General features: G+C 40.2%; 1 protein-coding gene across 6 annotated transcripts in view; it reads right to left on the bottom strand.

The window, feature by feature from the left end:
* Window positions 1-27,401, bottom strand: part of UBE3D (ubiquitin protein ligase E3D) — a 189,250-nt gene that overhangs the window by 129,769 nt on the left and 32,080 nt on the right. For all 6 annotated transcript variants that reach the window (XM_070073839.2, XM_089332973.1, XM_008263152.5 and 3 more), the window contains exons 5-8: window positions 21,446-21,515; window positions 10,496-10,565; window positions 8,369-8,477; window positions 4,004-4,164 (exon numbers count right to left, since the gene is read on the bottom strand). In XM_070073839.2, coding sequence (XP_069929940.2) covers window positions 4,004-4,164; window positions 8,369-8,477; window positions 10,496-10,565; window positions 21,446-21,515 — 410 coding nt within the window. The remainder of the gene's footprint in view (window positions 1-4,003; window positions 4,165-8,368; window positions 8,478-10,495; window positions 10,566-21,445; window positions 21,516-27,401) is intronic.

Here is a 27,401-nt window from a genome sequence, read left to right as displayed (position 1 = left end):
AATACATAAAACTTTCTTAAAACAAGGAGAGTAAATATGGCAATATTAACATCACAAAAATTAGAAAGGAACAGCATCAAATGGAAGCTGAGAAAATGTACCAATAATCAAGTTATCATAACACAAAAACTTTATGCATCTAACAACATAGTCTAAAACAATATTATGCAAAATGGACATCAAAGTCATGAGAAAATGACTTCTATATGCATAATGTGAAGTTTCACATCTTTCTCAAATAAAAATGTTGTTTTAATAAACTTGAACATAAAAATCTATATAATAGTACACACAGGCACATACACACATGTTAACACATAATATAATCAATATATGGCTTAAAAGTTGAGCGCTTACTAGGCCACCAAAAAAATCAACAGCATAGGATGCTGGTGTTGTGGCTTAGTGGGTTAAGCCACTGTGTGCAATGCCATTATACAGTATAGATACCAGTTTGAGTCCCAGCTATTCCGCTTCCTACCAGCTCTCTGCTAATGTGCCTGGGAAGGCAGAAGATGGTCCAAGTGTTTGGGCCCCTGCATCCATGTGGGAGACCCGGATGAAGCTCCTGGCTCCTTGCTTCGGTCTGGCTCAACCCTGGCCACTACAGCCACATGGGGAGTGAACAAGCAGATGGAAGATCTCTCTTTCTCTCACTGTGTATGTGTGTGTATCTCTATCTCTCTCTCTGTAATTCTGCCTTTCAAATTAATAAAATACCTTTCTTAAAAGTGTACAAAGAAGAGCCAGTACTGTGACTTAGTGGGTAAAGCTACAGCCTGTGGTGCCAGCATCCCACATGGGTGCTGGTTCGAGACCTGGCTGCTCTATTCTGATCCAGCTCTCTGCTATGGCCTGGAAAAGCAGTGGAAGATGGCCCAAGTCCTTGGGCCCCTGCACCCAAGTGGGAGACCCGGAGGAAGCTCCTGAATCCTGGCTTCACATTAGTGCAGCTCCGGCTGTTGCGGCCAATTGGGAAGTGAACCAGCAGAAGGAAGCCCCCCTCCCCCCCACTCTCTCTCTCTCACTCACTCACTCACACTCTCACTCTCACTGTCTCTGTGTCTTGGTCTCTGTTAACTCTGCCTTTCAAATAAATAAATAAATCTTTGAAAAACAATGTATAGTTTCAACTGATGCTTTTTTAAAAAATGAAAAAATCAACAGCATAAAATACATAAGCATATATTCTGATCATGCCTAAATAGAACATAATCAATTAAATCTGCTTCATTTAGACTTGCATCAAGTATGCAAAAAAATCTTTTTTTTAAAGATTTATTTATTTACTTATTTGAAAGGCAGAGAAAGAGAGAAATCTTCCACCTGCTGGTTCACTCCTGAAATGGCCACAGTGGCTGGAGCTGAGCCGATCCAAAGCCAGGAGCCAGGAGCCAGGAGCTTCTTCTGAGTCTCCCATGTTGGGGTAAGGCAGGATGTACGTGGGCCATCTTCTGCTGCTTTCCCAGGTGCATTATCAAGGAGATGGACTGGAAACAGAGCAGGCAAGACTAGAACTGGTGCACATACCCATTGTGCCACAGTACTAGCCCCATTCAAAAAACCTTAATGGCAGTTTGAATAAGAGTGCAAAGAAATGGACATTTATAGAAACTTCAGGTGACAGTATAAATTTGCAATACCATTTTATAAAAACAATTTGATAACATCTATCAAAAAATTTTCAAGTTTATTTATTTTTATTTATCTGAAAAGCAGAGTGACACAGAGATAGAGAGAGACAGAGACAGAGAGAGATCACTCTTCCATCAGCTAGTCAGCTAGTTCACTCCAACTGCCAGGGCTGGGCCAGACCTAAGCCAGGAACCCAGAACTCCATCTAGGTCTTCCATGTGGGAGCCAGAGACTCGAACACATGAGCCACAACTGCTAACTCCAAGCATCACAGCAGGAAGCCAGATCTGAAGTGGAGTAAAGAGGACTCAAAAGAGTAACTCCCATATGGGATGTGGACATCTTAATCTGCTACACTAAAATGTTCATTCCATCAAAACTTTAAATGTCCATTCTGTTTGACTCAACAATCATATCTCTAGAAATCCCTCTTATTAAAAAAAAAAAAAAAAAAATCTGTGGCGTAGCGAGTTAAGCCGCTGCCTGCAGTGCCAGCATCCCATATGGGCACTGGTTCGAGTCCTGGCTGCTCCACTTCCAATCCAGCTCTCTGCTATGGCTGAGAAAGCAGTAGAAAATGACCCAAGTCCTGCACCCGCATGGAACACTCAGAAGAAGCTCCTAGCTCCTGGCTTCAGATTGGCCCAGCCCCTGCTGTTGCATCCATGTGGAGAGTGAACCAGAGATTGGAAGACCTCTCTCTGTCCACCTCTGCCTCACTGTAACTCTGCCTTTCAAATAAGCAAATAAATAAATAAATCTTTAAGAAATAAAAACACCTCATGTAATCAGAAAACAAATATACAATAGTAGAGAGTATAATACTAATTATAACCAAAAAAGTAATAATCCAAATATTCATCAAGAGAAAAAGTTAAATAATGTACAGTACACCTATTTTAGAAAATATCGAGCATTAAAATGTAAAGACTCTCCAAAACAAAGCATTATTTTAAGGGTAAAAAATACACATGTATCATTCAAATTATGCTAAGCACAGTGCATAGCAAAGGAAAGGGGAAGAATAAATAACAAACATTTTTTACTTCTGGAGAGGGACCTGATGTAGAACTTTCACTTTTCCTCTATAGAAATCTCTTAGTGTTTGAATCTTTTATGATTTGAAAAGCAGTAATTTTTTTAATGTCTTTACTTCCCAGAAAAAGATCAGGATCTTTCTGTTCTTAGTACAAATTTGATCAAACTCAGCTGAGAGTACAAGTGGACACCTCCAAACTCTTAATTAGAAGTCTGGCTGTGCCTTCTCTGGGAACGCTCTCCACCAGTCATGGATGCCACTTACTTCCTTCATGTTTCTACTTCACCCCACCAGAGGAACTTCCTTTACCTCCTCAGTACAAAACGACGGCCTCCCACACCCATCCTACCACTCCCCAGACACCCTGCTTTGCTTTATTTTCCTCAAGAGTAATTTGCCACCTGCGTTGTAGTGTCCTTACCTTTAAAATGGGGGTGATTACAATTCATATCTCATGGGGTTGCTGTTAGGCTTAATTGAGCTACAGGTTCTTAGATGAGCGTCCGACACACGGTAAGAACCATGTTAAGTCTTTGTTGTTTTTTTTTTTGGGGTGGGGGTCTTTCTTGTTTATAGACTGCCTCCCTCTATGAAAATAACAACCCTAGTAGGCAGGGACCTTGTTGTACTCACTATTGCCCCCTGAATGTCTGGAAAGTACCAATCAGTGTATATTCATAGCTGAGGCCTGATTTAGTTCTACTGCCATATATAAGGACATCTGAGATTACAAGAAAAAGACCAATTATTTTCAGCAAAAGCAAACTTTCTGTGTATCAGTAAGAATCAGCTATAATAATGTGATCTACTTTAAAAGCATAGTTAGCAGTATGACTCTTAGAAGCTTCAAGGAGGGAAGTGATACAGTACTATTCAATTCACTAATTTCTTAACACCAAGGTGGCAACAGAAGCTAAAACATAATTTGGAGGCCAGCACCACAGCTCACTAGGCTAATCCTCCGCCTGCGGCACCAGTACTCCGGGTTCTAGACCTGGTTGGGGCGCTGGTTCTGTCCCGGTTGCTTCTCTTCCAGTCCAGCTCTCTGCTGTGACCCAGGAAGGCAGTGGAGGATGGCCCAAGTGCTTGGGCCCTGCACCGCATGGGAGACCAGGAGGAAGCACCTGGCTCCTGGCTTTGGATTGGCGCAGTGCGCCAGCCGTAGCGGCCATTTAGGGGGTGAACCAACGGAAAAAGGAAGACCTTTCTCTCTCTCTCTCTCTCTCTAACTCTGCCTGTCCAAAAAACAAAAAACAACAACAACAAAAAAAACAAAAAACACACACACACACACACAATTTGGAATGAGAAAACAAAAGCACAACTTACTTTTCATTCTTAATTTTGACACATGGCTGGTAAAGAACCTTGACAGCATTCCAGGCAGAAGGAGAATCTGTTGATATGTCTTCCAACAAGGAAAATTTTTTGATAGCTTCAGGACTTCTCAAAGATTCAATCACCAAACTGTCAGAGTTTAAAAGCCACAGCTAAAGATAAGGAGAGAAAAGTACAAGGATATTGCAAACCTGTGTATACTTTATATCACTCCTCAAAAAATACAGAATCATGTATATAGTCATATAAATCAAAAGTATGAATCATATATAATCATAAATCAAAAATATGGAATCATGTACTTAATTTTTAATTAGAGTAGCCTTTATTTGGTAGGGGATCTACATCATGGTTAAAAAAAGACAACTGATTACAAGAAAATATTTAACACATAAACATCAAAGTTATTATCTATAAAGACAGCTCCTACAAATCTATCAGAGGCAAAAAGTGCAATGGAAATATAAACAAAGAATCTCAACAGAAGTAACAGGAGAAATAAGTGATAAATACACACAACAATGTTAATGAGACCAATGAGGAAATGTAAAATTTTGTGCCATCATTTTTCACTTATCAGATGAGAAAACACAAAAAGACTGATAACATTGACTCCTGAAGAAGGATTTAGAATGGGCATTCCCATATACTGCTTGTGGAAGAGTGGGGGTGCGATTCACTGGGCTGATATTCTTAGGAGAAAAACAAGGGCAATGGGATGAGGCAGGGTAAAGAGCCAGTCAGGGAGGACAGTCAGGGACTCAGCTGGAGTCTGGCTACAGCCTGACCCCTTGAGGAACTCTAGAGCATGAAATGAATCCACAGTTTGTCCCACTCTAATATGAGGCCCCAGAGTTTTGTGGCTTAGGTTCAAATCACTGGCAGTGGGCTGAGCAGGATAGAGGTGGGAAACAGTGGAAGACAGAGAACTTCCTAGGAGAAGAAACATCTGTCATCCAGGTCGCTGGAGAAGGAGACCTGTGAGCCATTAGCAGCTAACACTGTCAGCAGCTGGGAACAGGTACATCGACCTAATCAAGGAGATATGGGTGGGGCACCAAAAATGTCCACTATAAGAGAGAGACTAGTACAGCTTTTTTGGAAGAGGACTGTCATTTGAATTTAAAATATGCAAAAGCCAATACTATAATAGATTAGAAGGATCTATTTCCAGGGCCGGCACCATGGCACAGTAGGTTAATTCTCTGCCTGCTGCACCGGCATCTCACATGGGCACTGGTTCTAGTCCCAGCTGCTCCTCTTCTAATCCAGCTCTCAGCTACGGCCTGGGAAAGCAGAAAACAGCCCAAGTTATTGGGCCCCTGCACCCTCATGGGAGACCCAAAAGAAGCTCCTGGCTCCTGGCTTCAGATCAGCCCGGCTCCAGCTGTAGTGGCTGTTTGCAGAGTGAACCAGCGGATGGAAGACCATTCTGTCTCTCCCTCTTATTGTCTGTAACTCTATCAAATGAAAAAAAAATATTTAAAAAAAAATTATTTATTTTACTTGAAAGGCATAGTTACACAGAGAGAGAAGGAGAGGCAGAAAGAGAGAGAGGTCTTCCATCCACTGGTTCACTCCCCAACTAGCAGAAATGGCCGGAGTTGCACCGATCTAAAGCCAGGAGCCAGGAGCTTCTTCCAGGTCTCCCATGCAGGTGCAGGGGCCCAAGGACTTGGGCCATCTTCTACTGCTTTCCCAGGCCATAGTAAAGATCTGAATAGGAAGTAGAGCAGCCAGGACTCAAACGGGTGCCCATATAGGATGCCGGCACTGCAGGCGGTGGCTTTACCTGTTATGCCACAGCACCGGCCCTAAAAAAATAAAATTTTCTTTTTTTAAAAAAAAGATCCATTTCTAAAGGAGTATTGAAATACATATGCAAAGATGATTTTCACTGCAGCATTGTCTTTAACAGCCGTGCAATGGAATTCTAGTCAATAAAGAGCCAGAACTCTATTTACAACAACAAAAAACAACTCTCATGATATATATACATATATTTTAAATATTTATTTATTTGAAAGGCAGAGTTACAGACAGGGAGAGGCAGAGGCAGAGAGAGACCTTCCACCCACTGGTTCACTCTCCAGATGGCTGCAACGGCCAGTGCTGGGCCAGGCTGAAACCAGGAGTCAAGAGCTTCATCTAAGTCTCTCATGTGGGTGCAGGGGCCAAAGTAGTTGGGCCATTCTCCATTGCTTTCCCAGGTACATTAGCAGGGGGCTGGATTAGATGTGGAGCAGCAGGGACTCAAATTGACATCCATACAGCAGCAGCAGCTTAACCCGTTACACCAGTGCCAGACCCAATTCTCATGATATATTAAGAAAAACAAGTATGTTGCAGAAAATGCTAATCATGTGATTATTTCTTTTACAAATAGATAAATACATGTGAGTGTGCTTATATGTAATTCAATACTGATAGAAAAAATGTTGTAGGACACATATCAGACTGTTAATGATCACTTCCATATAGTGCAACAGAACAGGGCAGGAGAGGGAACAACATAGGAGAACTATCATTTAAGTCCTTTATGTTGTATGAGTGTGTTTCAAGAATGTCACACTTCCATGAAAAGGAAAAAAATTTTAAATTAAATACATATTGGAAAACTTTAAAAGTCCTACTCCTAGTGATGACAATTTGTTGCAATGGTTAAGACACTGCCTGGGAGGCTGCATTCCATATTGCAGTGCCTAGGTTTAAGTCCAGCTCTGCTTCCAATTCCAGCATCCTGCTACTGCACACCAGGGAGGCAGCAGGTGATGGCTCAAGTAACTGGATCCCTGGCACCCACGTGAAAGCCCAGAATGAGTTCCCAGATCCTGGCTTTGCCATGGCCCACCCCAGGCTTTTGAGGATATTTAAGGTAGTGAACCAGCACATAGAAGTTCCTCTCTCACTCTCTCTATGCCTTTCAAATCAAATATAATTTCAAATAAATATATATTTAATTCTACTTTGGATTTTCAATTTCAAAACTGCACAAGGAAACACACTGATTTCAGACTATGACTATGAGGTAGACTTAGTATCAACTTAAGTTAGAAAATTAGCTTTTCATAGAAATTATCAGGAATTAAGAGAAGAATGGGATCCCCATAACTGATGACCAGTTACAAATTTACATCTGATAACAGTCTCAGGTCCTTCCCTCCTTTCTGCTACCCTGTTTCCCTATTAGCTTGTGAATTCCTTGAAGGTATTTTTTAAATTAATTTATTTTTTGAAAGGTAGAGTGACAGAGAGGGAAGGACAGGAGAAGGAGGGAGGGAGAGGAAGAGATAGAGGGAGAGGGAGAGTGAGAGCAAGAGGGAGATGGGAAGAGAGAGGGAGAAAGATGGAGAGGGAGGGGGAGAGGGGGAGAGGGGGAGAGGGGGAGAGGGGGAGAGGGGGGGAGAGAGAGAGAGAGAGAGAGAGAGAGAGATCAGCTGGTTCACTTTTCAAATATCTGCAACAGCCAAAGCTGGGCCAGGCTGAAGCCAGGAGTCAGGAACTCCATCCAAGTCTCCCACATGGGTGAGATGGGCCCAAGTACTTGAGCTATCCTCCACTCCCTTCCTGTGGGCATTAGCAGCAAGCTGGATTGGAAGCAGAGTATTTGGGATGTCAGGGTTGCAAGTGGCAGCTTAACCCACTGTACCACCATGCCAGGCCACCTTGAAGGCAGTTTTTGTCTCACTTTGAACATTAGCATAAGTTGAACACAATTTATTTGAAAGGTAATAATAATAAAAAGTAGTGCTCAATGTATGTTAACTGATCAGATAAAACAGCTGTGGAGGCAGAGGCTTGAGCCATGATGCTTAGACTTCCAGATAAGTGCCCCATATTCATTTCTTTAGAACATCATTTTTAATAGAGGCAGTGTAATATTAGACCCGTGTGGTTTGTGTAGGGGATGATTCTGCTAACCACAGAGCCTCTTATCCAAACCTTGCCACTATTTCTCGAAGTGTCAAAGGCAATTAAAAACAACAGAAGCGATAACACATGTTTTAAACATAAGAATATCAAACAGGAAAAAAAAAAATACAAGTGGGACAGAAGTGTTATACTGACCCAGAAAAGCCATTAAAAACTTGAGAGTGAAAAACCTTACTTTGTGGAATAAGCTTCTAAAGAGCAAAAATCAGGCTTCCTTCCTTATGAATCCCCAGTACCCAGAATCACTGATCATTTGTGATCACATTAAGGGAATCTGATTTATGGATTGAACCAATATTTAAAAAATCAACTGCTGATCATTTATTTTCTAGACCTGAGAATTAAGAAAAGACATGGACACAAACTGAAGAGTTCTGAGATCCTGGATTACCAGGGTGCCGGTAATGGAAGGAAAGTTCTTACCAAGATGTACACTTTGCCATCCTGACCTTGAACGGTGAATCTAAACGTGCTCCTAGCAGAGGAGAGCTCCACCAGACACTGGGCGACAATGCTCTGTACAAACTGAGACCTGTTCGAACAGAAATCAGATTCACAAGGTGCCTCTCAAAATAACAACTCTAAAGGGTAAGGTAAGCCAGAAATACCCACAAGGTAAGAGGCAGCAACATCAGCCTGGCAGTTCTCTTTCTGCCGTATATTTGCTTGCAATCTGCCATAATGTGGATTTATTATAATATATTGTAATGCATTTGTACTTGCTTTATTCTTCTTAAAACCCATTCTCCAATCCTGAACACATTTTCCACCTGAAACCTAACTATCTTCCCTTACTTACCAAAACATCATGTTAGAATAGTACTCCAGATGTGCAATAGTGCATTTGATGGTAACTAAATCAGAGAAGGTGAGAAATATTCTCTCAAATATTAAACAGTGCTACCAACAATGTTTTCCATATAGATCTCCTTCAAGTGTCAGCTGAGTTTACTTAACCAAAGCACTGACAGAATGATAATATTTAAAGTTATATCCAGATTGCCATAATTTGGGGATATCAAAAAACAAACTAAAATGAAGATATACTATAGTTAATTTTCATTTGCAAACTAAAACAATTTAAAGAAAGGAAACACTAATAGATTTAGTGGCTGAGGACAATTTGAAAAAAAAAAAATAGGTACCATCTGAAACTGACTACTGTTGGAAATAGGTCAAATCAAAACCAGAGGGGGCCAGCCGGCACAGTGGGTCACTTGGTTAATCCTCCGCCCGCGGCGCCGGCATCCCATATGGGCGTCGGTTCTGATTCCAGTTGCTCCTCTTCCAGTCCAGCTCTGGGAGGGCAGTGAAGGATGGCCCAAGTGCTTGGGCCCCTGCACCCACATGGGAGACCAGGGAGGGGCACCTGGCTCCTGGCTTCAGATCGGCGCAGCACTAGCCTTTGCAGCCACTTGGGGAGTGAACCAACGGAGGGAGGACCTTTCTCTCTGTCTCTCTGCTCACTGTCTATAACTCTACCTGCCAAAAAAAAAAAACAAAAAACAAAAAACAAAAAACAACAACAAAAAAAAAACACAAAAAACCAGAGGGGGCCAGTGCTGTGGCATAGTGAGTAAAGCTGTCACCTGCAGAGCCGGCATTCCCATATGGGCGCCAATTCGAGTCCCAGCTGCTCCACTTCTCAGCTAGCTCTCTGCTATGGCCTGGGAAAGCAATTGAGGATGGCCTAAGTCCTAGGCCCCTGTACCTTGATGGGAGACCAAAAGAAGCTCCTGGCTCCTCGCTCCTGGCTCCTGGCTTCGGATCGGCCCAGCTCTGGCCATTGCGGCCATTTGGGGAATGAACCAGCAGATGGAAGACCACTCTCTCTCTCTCTGCCTCTCCTTCTCTCTCTGTGTAACTCTGACTTTCAAATAAGTAAATAAATCTTTTAAAAAAGTAAAATCAGAGATATTTTTTCAAAAACCTATAATTAGGTTATAAGATGCTGGATACTGGGGCCAGTGCTGTGGCTCAAGAGGATAAAGCCGTGGCCTGCAGCATCTGCATCCCATGCAGACTCTGGTTCCAACTGTTCCACTTCCATCCAGCTCCCTGTTAATGAGCCTGGGAAAGCAGCAGAGGATGGACCAATGCAACAACACAGACTTGGAGGAGGCTCCTGGCTCCAGGGTTTGGCCTGGTCCAGCCCCCAGTCATCTTGGCCACTTGCAGAGTGTACCAGTGGATGTAGGATCTTTCTCTGTCTCTCCTTCTATCTCTAACTCTGCCTCTCAAATAAATAAATAAATAAATATTAAAAAAAAAAAAGACCCTGGATATCTAACATATAAAAACAAGCACAAAAAAGCTTTCAGAATTAGAAGACACAGGTATCCATTTGTCTATGCCATCCTATAATCAAACATAAATAAATTCTCAAGTTTTTTAATATATAATTTGGCTCAACTATCTAACTGCCTTTCTCAAAGATGTTTTCCCCCTTCACAAACAAAGTAATGAATAAATTGAGTTCCCAAATAATCAATCATATCCACTCTTTCCTACATACAAAACTACAAAATAAGCTTAATTTGCTATTTATACCTTGGCAGGATGGGAAAACTTCTCTCAGACGGCTGAATAATTATCTCAGTCTTATAAAACTTAGTGGTTTCTAGAAACAAAAAATAAAATTAAATTAAAAATCTCCCCAATACATTAATATTTTCATTGTAGACATAACACCGACTCCAAACAACATATTCAGCATACTGCTAAAATTAATACTCAGTTAACATTTTCCAAAACTACTTTATTTCAGAAGACAAAGCAACAGGTGACAAGGAGATAGTCCTGATGATGTAGACAATGTGAATCTGCTGCAACAAAACACTGTTCACAGCAGGGAAGTTATAAAAAAAGTCACATCTCACTCACCGTTCACTATGTAGAAATTACATATTGATTTTCCTCATTCTTATAGAATAGACACAAACCTAGGAATCACTAAGAATGGCATGCACAGATGCTCTAAACCTCAAATTAGCAATTTCCCCAAATCTCATTGAATTAATTAATGTACAAGTGACACCATTTCTGGTTACCTAATTGCTTAATTTATAGAAAAATTTAAATAGTACATTAGATATTTAGTGGACTTGAATATAAACACAACCATCTTGAATTTTTAAAAATATATAAAAAATATTCAACTTCACTAGTACTTACAAAGTGAATATAAATCAAAATAAGATTTTTTGCACCAAAGAAAATATCTTTAAATGATAAGTTGTAGCTATAGATATCCTTATGGGAAGTGGATTTGTTTATTCATATAGAACTGCTAGAATGAAATTGGTATTTCTGAAAAGCCATTTGGGAAAAGCATTAAAATTGTGTATACACAATGACACTACAATTAAATACCTAAGAATTTATCTCAAAGACATATTCATTGTTATAAGGATTCTCATAACAAGGGCTGGCACTGTGGCACAGCAGATTAAGACACCACCGGCAATGTAGAGATCCCATATGAGTGCCAGTTTGAGTTCAGGTTGTTCTACTTCCAATCCAGCTCCCTGCTAATACACCTGGGAAAGCAGCAAAAAATGGCCCAAATGCTTGGGATCTTGCCACCCACATGGGAGAACTGGATGACTCCTGCAGGGTTCCTGGCTTTAGCCTGGCCCAGCCCTGGCCTTTGCAGCCACCTGGGGAGCTCTCTCTCTCTCTGTCTCTCCTTCTCTCTCTGTAACTCTGCATTTCAAATAAATTTTAAAAAACTTTTTAAAAAGATGCTCATAATAATATTAACAGGCCGGTGCCACGGCTCACTAGGCTAATCCTCCGCCTGTGGCACCAGCACCCCGGGTTCTTGTCCTGGTTGGGGTGCCGGTTCTGTCCCGGTTGCTCCTCTTCCAGTCCAGCTCTCTGCTGTGGCCCGGGAGTGCAGTGAAGGATGGCCCAAGTGCTTGGGCCCTGCACCCTCATGGGAGACCAGGAGGAAGCACCTGGCTCCTGGCTTCGGATCAGCGCAGTGCGCTAGCTGCAACACACCGGCCGTAGTGGCCACTTGGAGGGTGAAACAACGGCAAAGGAAGACCTTTCTCTCTGTCTCTCTCTTTAACTCTGCCTGTCAAAAAAAAATAATGCTAACAAAAATATCCAAAACAAATGTCTATAAACAATTATATATTTAGGTAACAAAATCTCATATACATTTACAATTTTAAATAGGTCAAATTAAAACCAGAAATAATTTAAAGTAGTGCTATTTCAAAATGTGTTGTCAAACAATTTTCAACAAAGGTTATACCTCTAGATTTTTAAAAATTTTCAGTTGTTCAATATAAAACAGAAAAGAGGGCAAAAAAGTAAAATTGATAGTTTAATAAATCACCTACAGTTATGAGGATGGATTTACCTATTTCTCCTGGAAGTCCTGACAATTTTTACTATTTTGAAGTCATGCTATTAGATGCAATATTGAACAATTTAACATATGGAAGGAATCCCCTTTATCCAAGTTGTTGGTAATCTATAATTTTAGCCCCAAATGTATTATTGCTTTGTATAGTTATTATCCATTTAGTGTCATCCACATATTTATCACTTTATCAATCATTCTTGGAACTTAGACCTATGTAGAATTATTTTAACCTACCTGAGTACAAAGAGAATTTCTTTAATTATGAAACCACTAGTGGTAAGTTATCCTAATTTTTGTTTGCCAGAAAATATATTTATCTTTGCCTTCATTTTGAAGGATGTTTTCCCTTGATATAAAGTCCTAGGGTTAACATTTCTTGCTTTGTACACATTAACACCATCATCCCACTGTTTTTAAACTTCAATTACCACTGCTCCTTTCAAGGTGATCTGAAATTATTCCTTGGTTTCTTTCCAGATTTCCTTTTTGTTGTTGTTGTTGTCCTATGGTATTATTTTGATGTGCCTAGGTGGAGATTTTTTCAATTTATCTTACATGGGCCTCAACGAATTGGAATTAATTGGGCATCTTGAATCTAGACTGCTGGTCTTCATTAGTCAGCAATTATCTCTTTAAATTTTGCCCATACTCATTTTCCTCTGTTCTTTGTGGAAGCCTGTTTAACATAGATCAGATCTGTTCAGTGCATGTTCTAAGTCTCTGACTTTCTTCTATACTTCTTGGTCATCTTACCCTTCTGTACTGGATTACACATTCTTCTTCTCATCTAACTTCTATTCATTAATGTCTTTTCAAGTTGCACCAAATCTGTTGCTAAACTACCCACTGAGCTTATAATTTCAATTGGAATACTCTTCTAAAAATTTTACCATGGATCTTTTCCAAATATACTGTTATAGTTTGTCTCCTTTCAAATATTTTTAGTCCTTTTATATTGTCAAATATACTAACATGGTTGTTTGACAGAATATAATTCCAGTAAGAAGACTGTTTCAGTTGTTTGCTATTTTTGTTAGTTCTTGTTGACTTTTGTGCTTATTTATCTTTGGTTGTATAGTGAACACTGCACTTGAAAAATTGTTTAATGGACTGAAAGAAGTCACGCATTTGCTATAGCACTTGAGAAGCCAGCTGGGACGCTCACATCCCATATTAGAGTGTGTGAGTTTGAGTCCTGGCTGTGATTCCAATCCAGCTTCCTACTAATATGCATCCTGGGAAGCAGCAGGTAGTGGCTCAAGAAGTTGAGTCCCTGCAGCCAACACAGGAGACCTGAACTGAGTTCCCTGCTCCTAGCTCTGGCCTGGCCAGTCAAAGTGATTGCGGGCATTTGGGGAGTAAACAGTGGATGTCTGTCTGACTACCTCCCTATCTCTCAAAATAAAAATTATGGGGCCAGGGCTGTGGCATAGAAGGTTATGTCTCTGCCTACAGCACCGGCATCCCATATGGGCACTGGTTCAAGTACTGGCTACTCCACTTCAGATCTAGCTCCCTGCTAATGCACCTGGGAAGCAGCAGCAGAAGGCTCAAGTACTTGGGCCCCTGTGATATAGGCAAGCAGATAGGATTCAATTTGTGAGCTAGAGACCATGCCTTCGCCTTGCCCCCTTTTTTGATCTCATGCCCCTACCTGACCTCATATATAGGCCCAGCTGCCATGAATAAAAGGCTTGTGCATGGCGGGTCCTTCCCTCATTGTCCTGTGATTCTGGGTGTGCAGCCTTCTGGCCACCTGCTCTGCTCTCTGCTTTCCTGCCTGCGCTATGCTACCTGTGGCTGCTCCTAACTGCATGCTTTGCTCTACGTAGCTCCTGGCCTGCTTTCTGATGGTATAGACCCAACTTATGTTTCTAGACTTCTTTTTCCCCTAAATAAAGCCCTCACTTTCCTGTATATCTCTTTACTGAATAAATACTAAAAACCTTACCATGTTGCCTATTTGAGCAGATATTCAGAATTCTTATCTGAATAGACAGCAACGACCCTCAACATTAATATTAAAATTATTAATAAAGCTAGCTGATCACCTGCACCCACGTGGGAGACCCAGAAGAGGCTCCTGGCTTCTGATTTCAGACTGGCTCAGCCAGGCCATTGAGGTCATTTGAGGAGTGAACCTGCAGACAGAATATCTCTCAATCTAGATCTCTCTCTCAATCTAGATCTAGATCTCTCTCTCTCTCTCTCTCTCTCTCTCGCTGCCTTTCAAATAAATAAAATAAATCTTAAAAGAAAAAAAGGGTTGGGGAACAAATGAAATTTTAAAAAAATTATCTGTAGAAATAATAAGTTTTACAGTGAAGGTACTTCTCTCAAGAGGTGATCTGCATTTGATTTTGTCAGGTATCTGGTGTTAAATCTAGCTCAAAGCAGAACAAATCATGTTCAAGATTTGAAATTCCTTAAAGTCCTAAAGCACTGATCCCCTGCCATAATTCCACAGGAATGCTGCACTTCTGTGAGGAATCAGAGGGGTCAACAGGCAGTGAGGTTGGTACTGGTGGAAACTCAAGGTGCAAAATGCTTTTTCCCCCCAAAGTTATCTTTAGCAAGATCAAAAGTGCCTCCTTCCCCACTCCTTGGGAGCTTCCAATGTTATGAGAGTAGAAAGCGAGTGGTGACTCCAGCCTTCTGAGCCCTCAGTTTACTGTAAAACAAGTTAAATATCCCACCCTTCTGTTGGCTCTTTTGTTTTATCATGAGCAAGCCAGAAAGGGTAAGGAAGATTACAAATCAGGTCTTTTGATGGGTTTGTCCCTGACTTGTACTGACTGACACTTTTTTTCGCCAAAATTGTGCTTAAAAACCTTACTACCACCAACCCCTTTGAGGTTTGTCTCTATTGGAGTCCCCATCCTCGCCACTCCACCAGGAGGCCTCTGACTTAAATAAATCTTGCTTTCAAATAAGTCTTGCTTTTCTTTCTGACTTGTCCACCTGGAAATTCTTCCATGTGACACTAAGAACTAAGGGAATCTCTTCGTCCCTGCCATTTCACTTTTGATGTACCTCACTGTGAGGGAAAGACATGTAGGGTCTCATATTTGGGGGAGACAGCCATCTGTTAGGTTCCCCATCTTGTGTTTTCTGTCCTTCTCAAAGCAGCCAAAAAGAAAGAAGTTCTAATTACAGAGAACTGGCAGACAGAAGCGAAATGTGGTTTGAATTTTGTGTTTACCTCCCTTGTCTGCTTTTGTGGTAATTTACCCATATATTTTCCATTTACTCTGCTCTTTAATTCCTTCCTGTGGATTTCAGTTACCATCTGATTATCTTTCACTTCAGGGAAAAAAAATTTCGTTTAGAATTTTTATATAGTAGTTCTACTTGTAATACATCATTTCCATGTATTTATCTAGAAATATTTTTATTTTGCCTTCATTTTTGAAGGCTAGTTCTGTTGTATACAGCATTGTTCGTTGGCAGATCTTTTTTCACCCAGCACTTTGCAAATCTTGTTTTTAAACATTTCTTTTACTTTTATTTGAGAGGGAAAGGGAGGGGAAGGAGCAGAGGGAAGGGGAGCGTGTTATATCTTAATGTTAGCCATCGCAAAGCACACCGGACACTGGAGTAAGGGAAAGGGTTTATTGGGGAACACCCTACAGACCCGAGTGAAGGGGTGGCGAAGGAAAAAGAGAGAAAGAGAATATAAGAGAGAAACAGGGAGGAGAGGAGCTAGCAAGGAGAGAAGATAGACCAGAGAAGTGGAGAGAGGAGAGCAGAGCCAAGAGAAGAACCAAGAGGCAAGAGACCAGAGGAGGCCCTTTTAAAACTTTGCCTGAGGGCGGGCAGGGAAGCAGGAGCAGCTAATCCCATTAGGATGGGGGTGGAGCCTGGCTCAGGTAGCTGGGCCATGCAGCCACCTGGCTACAACTGCACAAGTTTCCTAACAGAGAGGGAGAGAGAGAGAGAGATATCTTCTATCTACTGGTTTTCCAAATGCCTGCAACAGCCAGAGCTGAGCCAATCAGAAGCCAGGAGCCTAGAACTCATTCTGTTTCCCCCATGTGGGTAGCAGAAACCTAAACACTTGAGCCATCATCTGCTGCCTCTTAGGTAGGCAATCAGGAATTTATATAAGAGAGCAGAGCCAGAACTTGAATATAGAAATTCCAATTAAGATGTAAGTGTCCTAATCTCTGTAACATATACCCACTCCTGCATATTTTATTTCAGTGTCTTTTGGTGGTCATTATTTCTGTAAGCCTGCCTTAATTTAATCACAAATCCCTATGCATGATGGTTTTTTTTTGTTGTTGTTGCTACTGTTGAGATTTTCTCTTCATCTTTTGCTTTTGACTACATCATGTCTGGTAGAAATGTTTTTGAGTTTATCCTACTTCGAGTACACTGAAATTCTCAGACCTAAAAGGTAATACTTTTCATCAAATTTGTGAAGATCTCAGGTTTTCCTACATTTTCTGATCTTTTCTTTTTTCTCCTCACCTGCTGAGACTCCATGTAAACATTATTGAAACATTTGATATTGCTCCACAAATCTGAAGTTCTGTTCATTTTACCTTATACTTTTCCTCTCTATTCTTTGGATTTAATTTGCATTCATCTATAAAATCATTCTTATAATATTCTGCCATCTCAAATTTGTGGTTTGTTTAGATCTAGTAAATTTCTCTTTTCAGTTACTGTACTTTTCAACTCTAGAATTTTTACACTATTCTTCCTTTGAAGTTTTCAATTTGTTAAATCTGCTATTTATTGTTTTTAAAACTTCTCTGTCACATGTATAATGGCTGCTTCAACATCTTTGCTAATCCAACATTCGTGCTTACCCATCATCTCTTTATTCTTTTTTTCCCTTAAGTATGAATAACTTCTTTCTGTTTTCTTACATGTCTAATAATTTTACATATAATCATTACAGGTAATACATTGCATCAATTCTAGACTTTTTCCTTTTTTGCTTCTGAATGTTATTGGTGTAGTAGTCAATTAATTGGCCTGGACTAAAATTGGAATATATGTCTCCCCACTGTGTGTAGTAACTAATGTCTTTGCTCAGTTTTATTTTGTTTAGTCTGGCTCTAGAGTGTATCCACTGCTCTTTCTTTCATAGGTAGTTGGAGAGTTTCTGCTCTTTTGGTCCGATTATTAAGTCTTCTTACAAAAGTTACTTTCTGCTACCCAAGTTGTATGTGGATGAAGGAATGCAATCAAAGGCACAGCAAAGTTAGGAATCTTCCAAGCTTTTCTTACTGAAAATACATATAACAGATATTTCCTGGCATCTGTTGTATAGATGGAGAGCATAGTGTAACAGTCAGCTACAGTTGTGTGAAGACACTATCTCGGACTTTTTATGGTCCTTTGATTCTAAAATACCCTATTAAATCTCTACGATTTCTTCCATCTATCCTGAACCAAACCCACCAATGTAGACAGGAAAGCTGTGTGTTTCCCTGCCCAAGTTAAAAAGGGAGGGAGTGGTAAGTCTCCAGCCAGATAAAAAGTTCACAAACTTGCCATTCTTTCCCAATCCAAAAACATTTTTTTATGATGAAACATGTATTCAATTGTTGCTTCATTTTGTTCATTTTCCAGTGCTCTGATATGGTTGTTCTTCACATGCCCAGTTTTGTACTTGTTTTGTAATTGTCCATTCTCTCAACATCTTCATGTTGGAAATAGTGTCTCCCTAATTTACTTTTTTTTTTTTTTTTTTTTTTTTTGACAGGCAGAGTGGACAGTGAGAGAGAGAGACAGAGAGAAAGGTCTTCCTTTGCCGTTGGTTCACCCTCCAATGGCCGCCGCGCTGCGGCCGGCGCACCGCGCTGATCCGATGGCAGGAGCCAGGAGCCAGGTGCTTTTCCTGGTCTCCCATGGGGTGCAGGGCCCAAGCACCTGGGCCATCCTCCACTGCACTCCCTCGCCACAGCAGAGGGCTGGCCTGGAAGAGGGGCAACCGGGACAGAATCCGGCGCCCCGACCGGGACTAGAACCCGGTGTGCCGGCGCCGCTAGGCAGAGGATTAGCCTAGTGAGCCGCGGCGCCGGCCTCCCTAATTTACTTTTAGAACAGATGTGGAAATCACTTTCTTATTCCACAACCCCCATATATAGACACACACAAATTGATCTAATATACTTACATGTTATACTATAATGTTTAGCTAAATGAATATTCAGTGTTTACATTAATATGACCATAATAGCTTTCTCTTGTTCAACTTTTATATTTCCTATGTGAATTATTTTCTTTTCTGTTTAGTTTTCCAAATATCTTTGGCTGACTTTTCCTTATGATGAAATGTCTTATCTCATGTGTATCTGGCACATCTGGCCAAACAAATCTCCTGTATTGGATAATCTGTTTATCCAATCCTATGTCATCTATTTCTAGGTTAAATTCTTAGTTTTAGTAATATATATCCTATGGTAGTTTCCCCAGGAAAATACATTTTTGAGGTCCAAGTTTTGAAACTTTGCTACTTCCAAGACTGCACTCATTATCTTCATATTTAACTGATGGTCTCACTGTTACTTACGATTCTGGGCTAAAAATTTTTTCCTTTCAAATTATGAAAGAATTACTTCACTATCTGTTATTTTTCAGTTTTGCTGGTAAGAAGTTCAATGCTATTCTAATTCCTACTCAGCTGTACACTAACTTTAATCTTTTTCATTCTGAAATTTTATACCTGGTGGTGTGAAACTACTCAGCGATAAGGCCTAGAGTGGCATCACTGCCAATCCTCCATTAATTACACTGGGCACATAGTGGGTTCTTGCAGTTGAGAACTGAAGTCCTACATCTGGAAAATAGCTTTTAATGTGATTCTGCCAGCTTAATTCTTTGAGGTTTCCATACCCTGCTATGTCTACTGTCTTGTCTAGAATTTTTATTAGCTAGATGTTTGATATCCTCAAGGGTTTTATTCATTCAACAAATATTTATTAGGTACTCACTACGTGCCATGTATTATTCTCAGTGCTGAGGTTACAGAGAAAAAGACAATGTTTCTGTCCTCAGGTAAGTAACATGATAGCTTTTAAACCTTTATTTATTTGTTTGTTTTGAAAGGCAAAGTGACAGAGAGGGAAAAGGAGGCGGGACAAGGAGAGAAGGAGACAGTGACAGAGAGCTCTAGATGATTCATCACTCGTTCAAGCCAAAATGTCTACAATAGCCAAGGCTTGACTCGATTGAAGCCAGGAGCCTGGAACTGCATCCAGGTCTCCCACAGGGGTGGCAGGGAATCAAGTAATTGGCCCATATGCTGCCGCATTCCAGGCACATTAACACAAAGCTGGATCAGAAGCAGAGGAACCAGGACTTGAACAGGCACTCAGAAATGGGATGCAGGAATCCAAAGAGGCAATTTAGCCAGCACCACAATGGCTGGCCCAACACTGATTTTTAACATATATTTCTTCTTTAATTTGTAATCTTTGCCTTTTGCTTCTGATTTCTGGGATGGTTTCTTAATTTTGTCATCCAGTTATTTGATTTGCTTTTCTTTTAAGCTACTGAATTTTTAACTCCATGTTATCTGTATTGTGGAGGCAATATTACTTTATTTTTCCATGGGCACTTTATGCTATTTAAAAAGTTTTCTTCTGTTCTATACATAGTTTGTTTCTTTCAAAGTTTCAAATCTGTCTGCTTGATTGATTGTGTATTTACCCCGTGGTCTCTTATGTTTGAGATTTCATCAAATTTTGATGGTTCTCAGAAGTCCATTCATATTTAAGTGTAAGGCAATGAAATGCTAAGAGGAAGCTCTTCAGTGTAGGTGTAAGGAGAGCTGACTGTACAATGACTGAATATAACCTCAATGTTTTTTAATGATCCCCAAGAATCAATATTTTTCCTCAGGCTGGTATTTTTCCATTACCCCAAGAAAGGGTCCTCCAATTTCCTACCCAGGAGATTGCATAAGTAAGTTGAAATGGAGGAGGAGAGCTAGGAGTCCAATAGTCATGCCTAAGCTTTGAACTAATCATCTTGTTTGCATCAGCCTTGTCTCTGACTGCCTTCTCTGTTGACTACTGCCTCTAAATTCTGATCTATGCTGTGATTCTACAGTGCATACTGGTTCATACCTCATCCAAATGACTTCTGCAGACACCCAGGCTGCAGCTTTCTCTATACTGCTAAGTATATTCCAAAACAGTTTGCTTATACCCCTCGTCCATATCACTGCCATTTCCTCTGCACCTCTCTTTGTCTTCATGGATATACATATTTTTATTCCTTAACTGACATTTTAACTGGGCTTCAAGGAGTACAGGAAAGAATTCTAAAATCAATTTACCTTATTTAACTGAAATATTTAAAACTTTCTATGGTATAACTTGAGGGGCTTGCTTTCGCTCTGAACACACTGAGGATGGCATCCTTTATTATTATAGATTCGTTCTTTCATACTTACCCTGAGTAAGTAACTACTTTCAAGATTCTGATAATTTATAAAATACCACCATACCTTCCCTTAAATACAACAGCTTCGTTTAAATCATATCTTTTAATTAATTATATTACTCATCACCTACCAAGCTAACACAGCATGCTGTAGTTCTCTAGACATTTTAAACCATATCTTTACATAGCATTTTAATTATCAAGATTTTCATTACTATACTTTAAAGTAGTGTAACAGTATTACATAAAATATAATTAACACGATTGGGAAAAAAGAATAAGGGACAAAGTGCAAAACTCAGAATATGTTTTCTTTCATTTCAACAGGTCCTCTGTCATTTGCAGCCAAGAAAAGTAACTTCTCCATCTCTGGGCACCAATTCTTCTGAATGAGGCATTACATCAAGAAATAGGCTCCAGTCTTCTCTAAGACTGACCCAAGTCTTAGTACTATTGCTTTATATCTACTAAGAGGATATGAAACACTGAAAATAGCCCAACATTTTAACATTTACTGCAACCCTATGCACTTGTAAAGATCAAAATTTATAAACTGCTTGGAATATTGGATGACATGTTAATTGGCTTTTATTTTGAAAATCATCAATGCAACAACATATTAATCATCTATCTTTCTTATATATTTACTATAGAATGTCATTCTAGCTTCTTAACCAAAAGGCAATCATTTTGGCTTTTTGTTATGAAACTCTTACCTGATGACATGGTCTCTCCCAATATTACCTTGCAACGCTTACAAATTACTTTGGTATTTGCCTTTGGTTCCTGTAGAACAGAAAAAATGTCATTTAAATGTCATTCAGCTTTTCTTAAAAGGAATATATAATTTTAACATAGTCCCCAGAGTATACATTGAACTTTACATTTTATTCTGCCCTCTACTAAATACTGGGAATACATTTGGCTTGTATGCATAATTTACATGCAGGGATAATTTTTTTTCAAGTCTTACATCAGAATTACATGCAGACTGACTTTTTCAAACCTAAAAACTTCTTGATAATCCAAATGTTGCCAAACAATTTGAGCAAGAAGTGCTTTATATATCTAAAAAGCACCTCCAAATGGCCTTGCATTTAGAGGAGGCATATGGTCGGAACAAAGGCAGAGAAGGATGATGACTTGCTCACTCATGTGTATAGAACATAGATGAAACAGAACTTGAACTCATAATTTTGACTTCTAGTCCAATGCAATTTATGTAAAAGTAACCTATAACTCATAAGCACCCACAATTCAGATGATAAAAATATCTAAGTTATTCATATAATTCTATTTTTTCCATTTAAGATATGCACTGTAACTGGAACGATGGATAGTGTTATGAGACAAATTCCTGAAACATTCTTAAACTTCAACACTTCGAACATTTTTAAACTTCAAAAATCCAAGTTCATTTTGTGAGATACAGATTAAAATACTTAACATCCACCTAATCATTAAACAAGGTATGCTTCTTTTCAAACTCATAGCCATACCTACTGCAATACAGCAGACGGTACAAAAGTGGACAGGACAAAAGTAGTTCTGCAATTCTGGACATCTGAGATTTTCCCCTCTGGGAAAACACAGAAGAGAGTGTAGGTCAAAGTGATGAAGGACGATGACTTTCTGATGTGGGACAGAATGTATTAATCTAAGGAATAAATCTTAATCAATTAGTATAAGTTTGAATATTTTCCTTGGTCATAAATAACTATTTCCTGAAAAGCCACATAAGACATGCTGTCTGTTAACTGATAGAGCTGATGTTTGAATCCAGGTTCCTCAGATATAAAGCTTATCCTTTTAAAAGCTATACTTCCAAACTACAAGTTACATAGCATTGACAGTAACCAATTCATGGAGTTATAGGATGTATTCTTTTTTTTTTTTTTTGTAAGATTTTTATATTTATTTGAGAGGTAGAGTTACACACAGAGTGAGGGACAGACGGAGAGAAAGGCCTTCCATCTGCTGGTTCACTCCCAATTGACTGCAAGGGCCAGAGCTGAGCCGATCCAAAACCAAGAGCCAGGAGCTTCTTCTAGGTCTCCTATGCGGGTGCAGAGGCCCAAGCACTTGAGCCATCCTCCACTGCCCAGGCCTCAGGCAGAGAGCTGGATCAGAAGAGAAGCAGCCAGGACACAAACCGGGGCCCATAGGGATGCTGGCACTGCTGGCAGGGGCTTAGCCTACTACGCTACATCAATGGTCCCAGGATCTATTCTTTTTAATGAAATAGAAATAGTGTAGAAAATATGACTGCTTCAAACATCAGTTAAGTAATGCTTCAAAGAACCTTGACTTGAGGTGTGTTTGTGTTTGTTTGTATGCTTGTGTGTGTTTGTGTGCTGTCAGAGTTTGATATAGAAAACTCAATTCTCGGGGCCGGCATTGTGGTATAGCAGGTAAAGCCGCCACCTGTGGGGCCAGCATCCCATATGGGCACCGGTTTGAGTCCCGGCTGCTGCACTTCCGATCCAGCTCTCTGCTATGGCCTGGGAAAGCAGCAGAAGATGGTCCAAGTCCTTGGGCCCTATGGGAGACCCATAAGAAATCCCTGGCTCCTGGCTTCAGACTGGCGCAGCTCCAGCCATCGCAGCCATCTGGGGAGTGAACCCACAGAAGGAAGACCTCTCTCTTTCTCTGCCTCTCCTTCTCTCTCTGTGTAACTCTTTCAAGTAAATAAATAAATCTGTTTAAAAAAAAAAAAAAAAAGCCCATTTCTCACTTCAGATTGAAGTCCAAAAAATCAAATTTTATTGGGGTTTTCCTTAGAACTCATTCTTTCCCCCAGCTTCAAGGAAAAATCCCTAAGTGCCCCATGGCTTTTCCCATATAAAGGATGCTCGAGATGAATCTCTTGTATACTGAAGGAGCTTGAGTAATATAAACACTTATCCTACTGCCCTCTAGTCTAGCTGCAAGATTTGGACAGATTCTCTAGTCTTTCTCTAAAAGTCTCTGAAAAGGAAACAAAAGCAGGTATGAGCTCTAAAGTCTGCTCAGACCCAGCTCAAACATTTATCCAAGCACCCTCACTAAGGGAGCCAATAGAGTGTGCCATACGTGGCCACTACGCTGCATTTTTATATTCAACATATCACAGAGAGCCGGTCTCAGAGCCTGGAACAGGCAGCAGGCTGGGTGGGGTCATTCTCATCAAAGACAACAAAGACACAAACCAAGGAAGGTGCCAATATGCTCGGGTCCCTGGAAGAAGAAAACTCACAAAGCCAGTATGCTCAACTGGAAAGTTTGATATTTTAGCAGTTTCATGTTTCTTACGGTAAATCATACCTATTTGGCTACAAGTTGGTATTAAAAACTTTCTACAGGATACTATTTTTATTTTTTTATTTTTTTTTGACAGGCAGAGTGGACAGTGAGAGAGAGAGAGACAGAGAGAAAGGTCTTCCTTTTGCCGTTGGTTCACCCTCCGATGGCCGCCGCGGCCGGCACGCTGCGGCCAGTGCACTGCGCTGATCCGATGGCAGGAGCCAGGAGCCAGGTGCTTTTTCCTGGTCTCCCATGGGGTGCAGGGCCCAAGCACTTGGGCCATCCTCCACTGCACTCCCTGGCCACAGCAGAGAGCTGGCCTGGAAGAGGGGCAACCGGGACAGAATCCGGTGCCCCGACTGGGACTAGAACCCAGTGTGCCGGCGCCGCTAGGCGGAGGATTAGCCTAGTGAGCCGCGGCGCCGGCCAGGATACTATTTTGTACAAATTTAATTTGTTCAGCCCCCAAAGGGGTTTACTAAAAATTACAACACTGTACAGGGTATATATATATATATATATATATATATATATATATATATATATAATGTGTGTGTGTGTGTGAGTAGAGAGAGAGCGAAAGAGAAAGAAAGAGAATAGTAATACTTGAGAACAAAGGATTTTTGTATTCAAAGTCAAAATTTGTCTCTCACTGAATATTTTGCATTGTCTTTTAAGGAGGCAGGAAAAGTCCTTTTTGTTTATTTTTTTTCAAAGATTTATTTATTTATTTGAGAGGTAGAGTTACAGACAGAAAAAGAAGGAGACAGAGAGAAAGGTCTTCTATCTGTTGGTTCACTCCCCATATGGCAGCAATGGCTGGAACTGGGCCGATCTGAAGCCAGAAGCCAAGAGTTTCTTTCGGGCCTCCCACGCAGGTACAAGGCCCCAAGTACTTGGCCCATCTTCTACTGCTTTCCTAGGCAACAGCAGAAAGCTAAATGGGAAAAGGAGCAGCTGAGACACGAACTGGCACCCATATGGGATGCTGGTACTGTAGGCTGAGGCTTACCTACCTATGCCACAGCACCTGCCACTTGTTTATTTTCAAAATAAGATTCTAGGGGCCAGTGCTATGGCACAGCAGGTTAAGCTGAAGTGTTCACATTCCATATGGGCACTAGTTTCAGTCCTGGCTGCTCCACTTCTGATCCAAATCTCTGCTAATGGCCTAAGAAAGCAGCACCAGATGGCCCAAGTGTTTGGGCCCCTGCACCTACTTGGGAGACCTGGAAGAAGCTTCTGGTTCGAGGCTTTGGCCTGGCCCAGCCCTGGGTCTTGCAGCCATCTGGGGAGTGAACCAGCAAGTGGAAGATCTCTCTCTCTCTCTCTCTCTTTCTCTGTAACTCTGCCTTTTAAATAAATAAGCAAATAAATAAATAAATCTTTTTTTAAAACAAGATTCTAAAAAAATAAGATGCTATCCTTACCTAACATGAATAATCAGGATTTTTAGTCTGAAAAAGAAAAAGGAAATTACCTCAAACAATCAAATGTGTGGATCTTAATTCAAACAAACCTATAGTAAAAATACAATTTTAGAGGCTGGCACTGCGGCTTAGTGGGTAAAGCCACCGTCTGCAGTGCCAGAATCCCAAATAGGCGCCAGTTCAAGTCCTGGCTGCTCCACTTCCAATCCAGCTCTCTGCTATGGCCTGGGAAAGTAGTGGAAGATGGCCCAAGTCCTTGGGCCCCTGTACCCACATGGGAGACCTGGAAGAAGCTCCTGGCTCCTGGCTTCACATTGGTGCAGCTCTGGCCATTGCAGCCATCTGGGGAGTGAACCAGAAAATGGAAGACCTCTCTCTCTCTTTCTCTCTGCCTGTGACTCTGCTTTTCAAATAAATACATCTTTAAAAAAGAGAGACAATTTTAAAACAACTGATAAAGGTGGCAAATGGTCCACTATTGTATTACCAATTTTACTCAATTTTTACCGAGTGTGATAATGAGAAAGTGGTTATGTAAAAAAAAAAAATCCACATATTTTACATATTTACTAAAATACATAAAGATGAAATTATATAATGGCTGGTGTTTGCTTTGAAGCACTTCAACGAAAATTTTGAAAAAAGGAACAGACATAGCATGCTTACATACTGAAAGTCATAATCCTTTTTTTATACTTATGAAAGTTTACAAAGTTCAGAAACACATTTTTCTAAGAAAAAGAAAAGATACACTCATGTGTTTAACAAACCAAATTATCAGGATCATAAATTATTACCAAGTAACCCATGAAAGAAAGATAGAGCTGATAGTAGTCATACTTGCCAGCAGTAAATCAAAGTTAAATTTTGTTTCCTCTTTAAAAACAGAATAAAGTTATAAGTGTGGCCATTCTTCTTGAGTCTTGAATAATATTATAAATCTTATGCAAGACTGAGATCCCATCTTTATCATATTATTATAAGATGCAAAATTTTTATTATGTTGGGAGGCACTACAAACATCACGAGGTGAAAAATATATCACAAGAATAGGGAGATATTCAGATAGCTTTTGAAAATAAAACATACATCTTGCCACACTGATAGAGGCACAAGTAAAATATTGCAAATTTTAATAGTGTATGGAAGAAATGGAACCATGGTAGGCTTTATGTTTGTTTGTGCTTTATGTAAAATCAGATCTTTTTAATTAAAACCTAACACATTAATTTCACTTAAAGAGAATTTTTGCTTGGCAATGCATTTTTCTTGACCTGTGTATGCTTCAAGGAAATAATAAGGCAAGTTGCGCAGTGAAGCAGCCTAACAGTGTGGGAACTCTACAGAGCAAACCTTGAAGAAAGCCACTGTTGTAGACTAATTAGATCGATATATCTGAGAGATGGCAGGGCTGCTCCAAGAGGTGGATTAGCCTCCTGTCCTCCTATTTATTTTCCTTTGTGTTGTTTCAATTTCTAAGGACCCCTGATATTGTCTTACAACCAAAAAAAAAAAAAAAAAATGGTTCCCAAGAGATACCATTAGGATGTTGTGATCACCATGTGACATTTCAAAACCCTGTTAGATGGCAAGCCTGGGTGATATGAGAAATAGGTTTTCAATAGCACAGAGCAGCCTTGTTCCCACAGGAGCCTGGAGAGCACTGTTTAAGCAGTCCCTCCAAATTTATGTTACTATTTTGGTCACAGGCACACTCTTTCAATGGCTACAATATGCAATTAAAGTGAAACTTCCATCCAGGCTAACTTGATAACAATCTTGCCAATAGCAGATTGTCCTGAGAGTAATTTCCCACAGTGCCCTCCATACTAAAAACTATAATGTCTAACTGTGAAGGCTCTTCCTTTAACACACAGATGACTATTTACAATGAAGAGAAACTACAGTAAATGGCATCATGTAACTGATAAAGGCATAAATGTGAAGAATATTATGCCAG

Source organism: Oryctolagus cuniculus, chromosome 5 (assembly GCF_051225735.1).
Source record: "Oryctolagus cuniculus isolate XC-2025 breed Fujian yellow rabbit chromosome 5, ASM5122573v1, whole genome shotgun sequence".
In the NCBI taxonomy this organism is placed as follows: Eukaryota; Metazoa; Chordata; class Mammalia; order Lagomorpha; family Leporidae; genus Oryctolagus; species Oryctolagus cuniculus.
The sequence above is the reverse complement of the archived record's forward strand: the minus strand, read 5'-3'. Positions and strand labels throughout refer to the sequence as shown.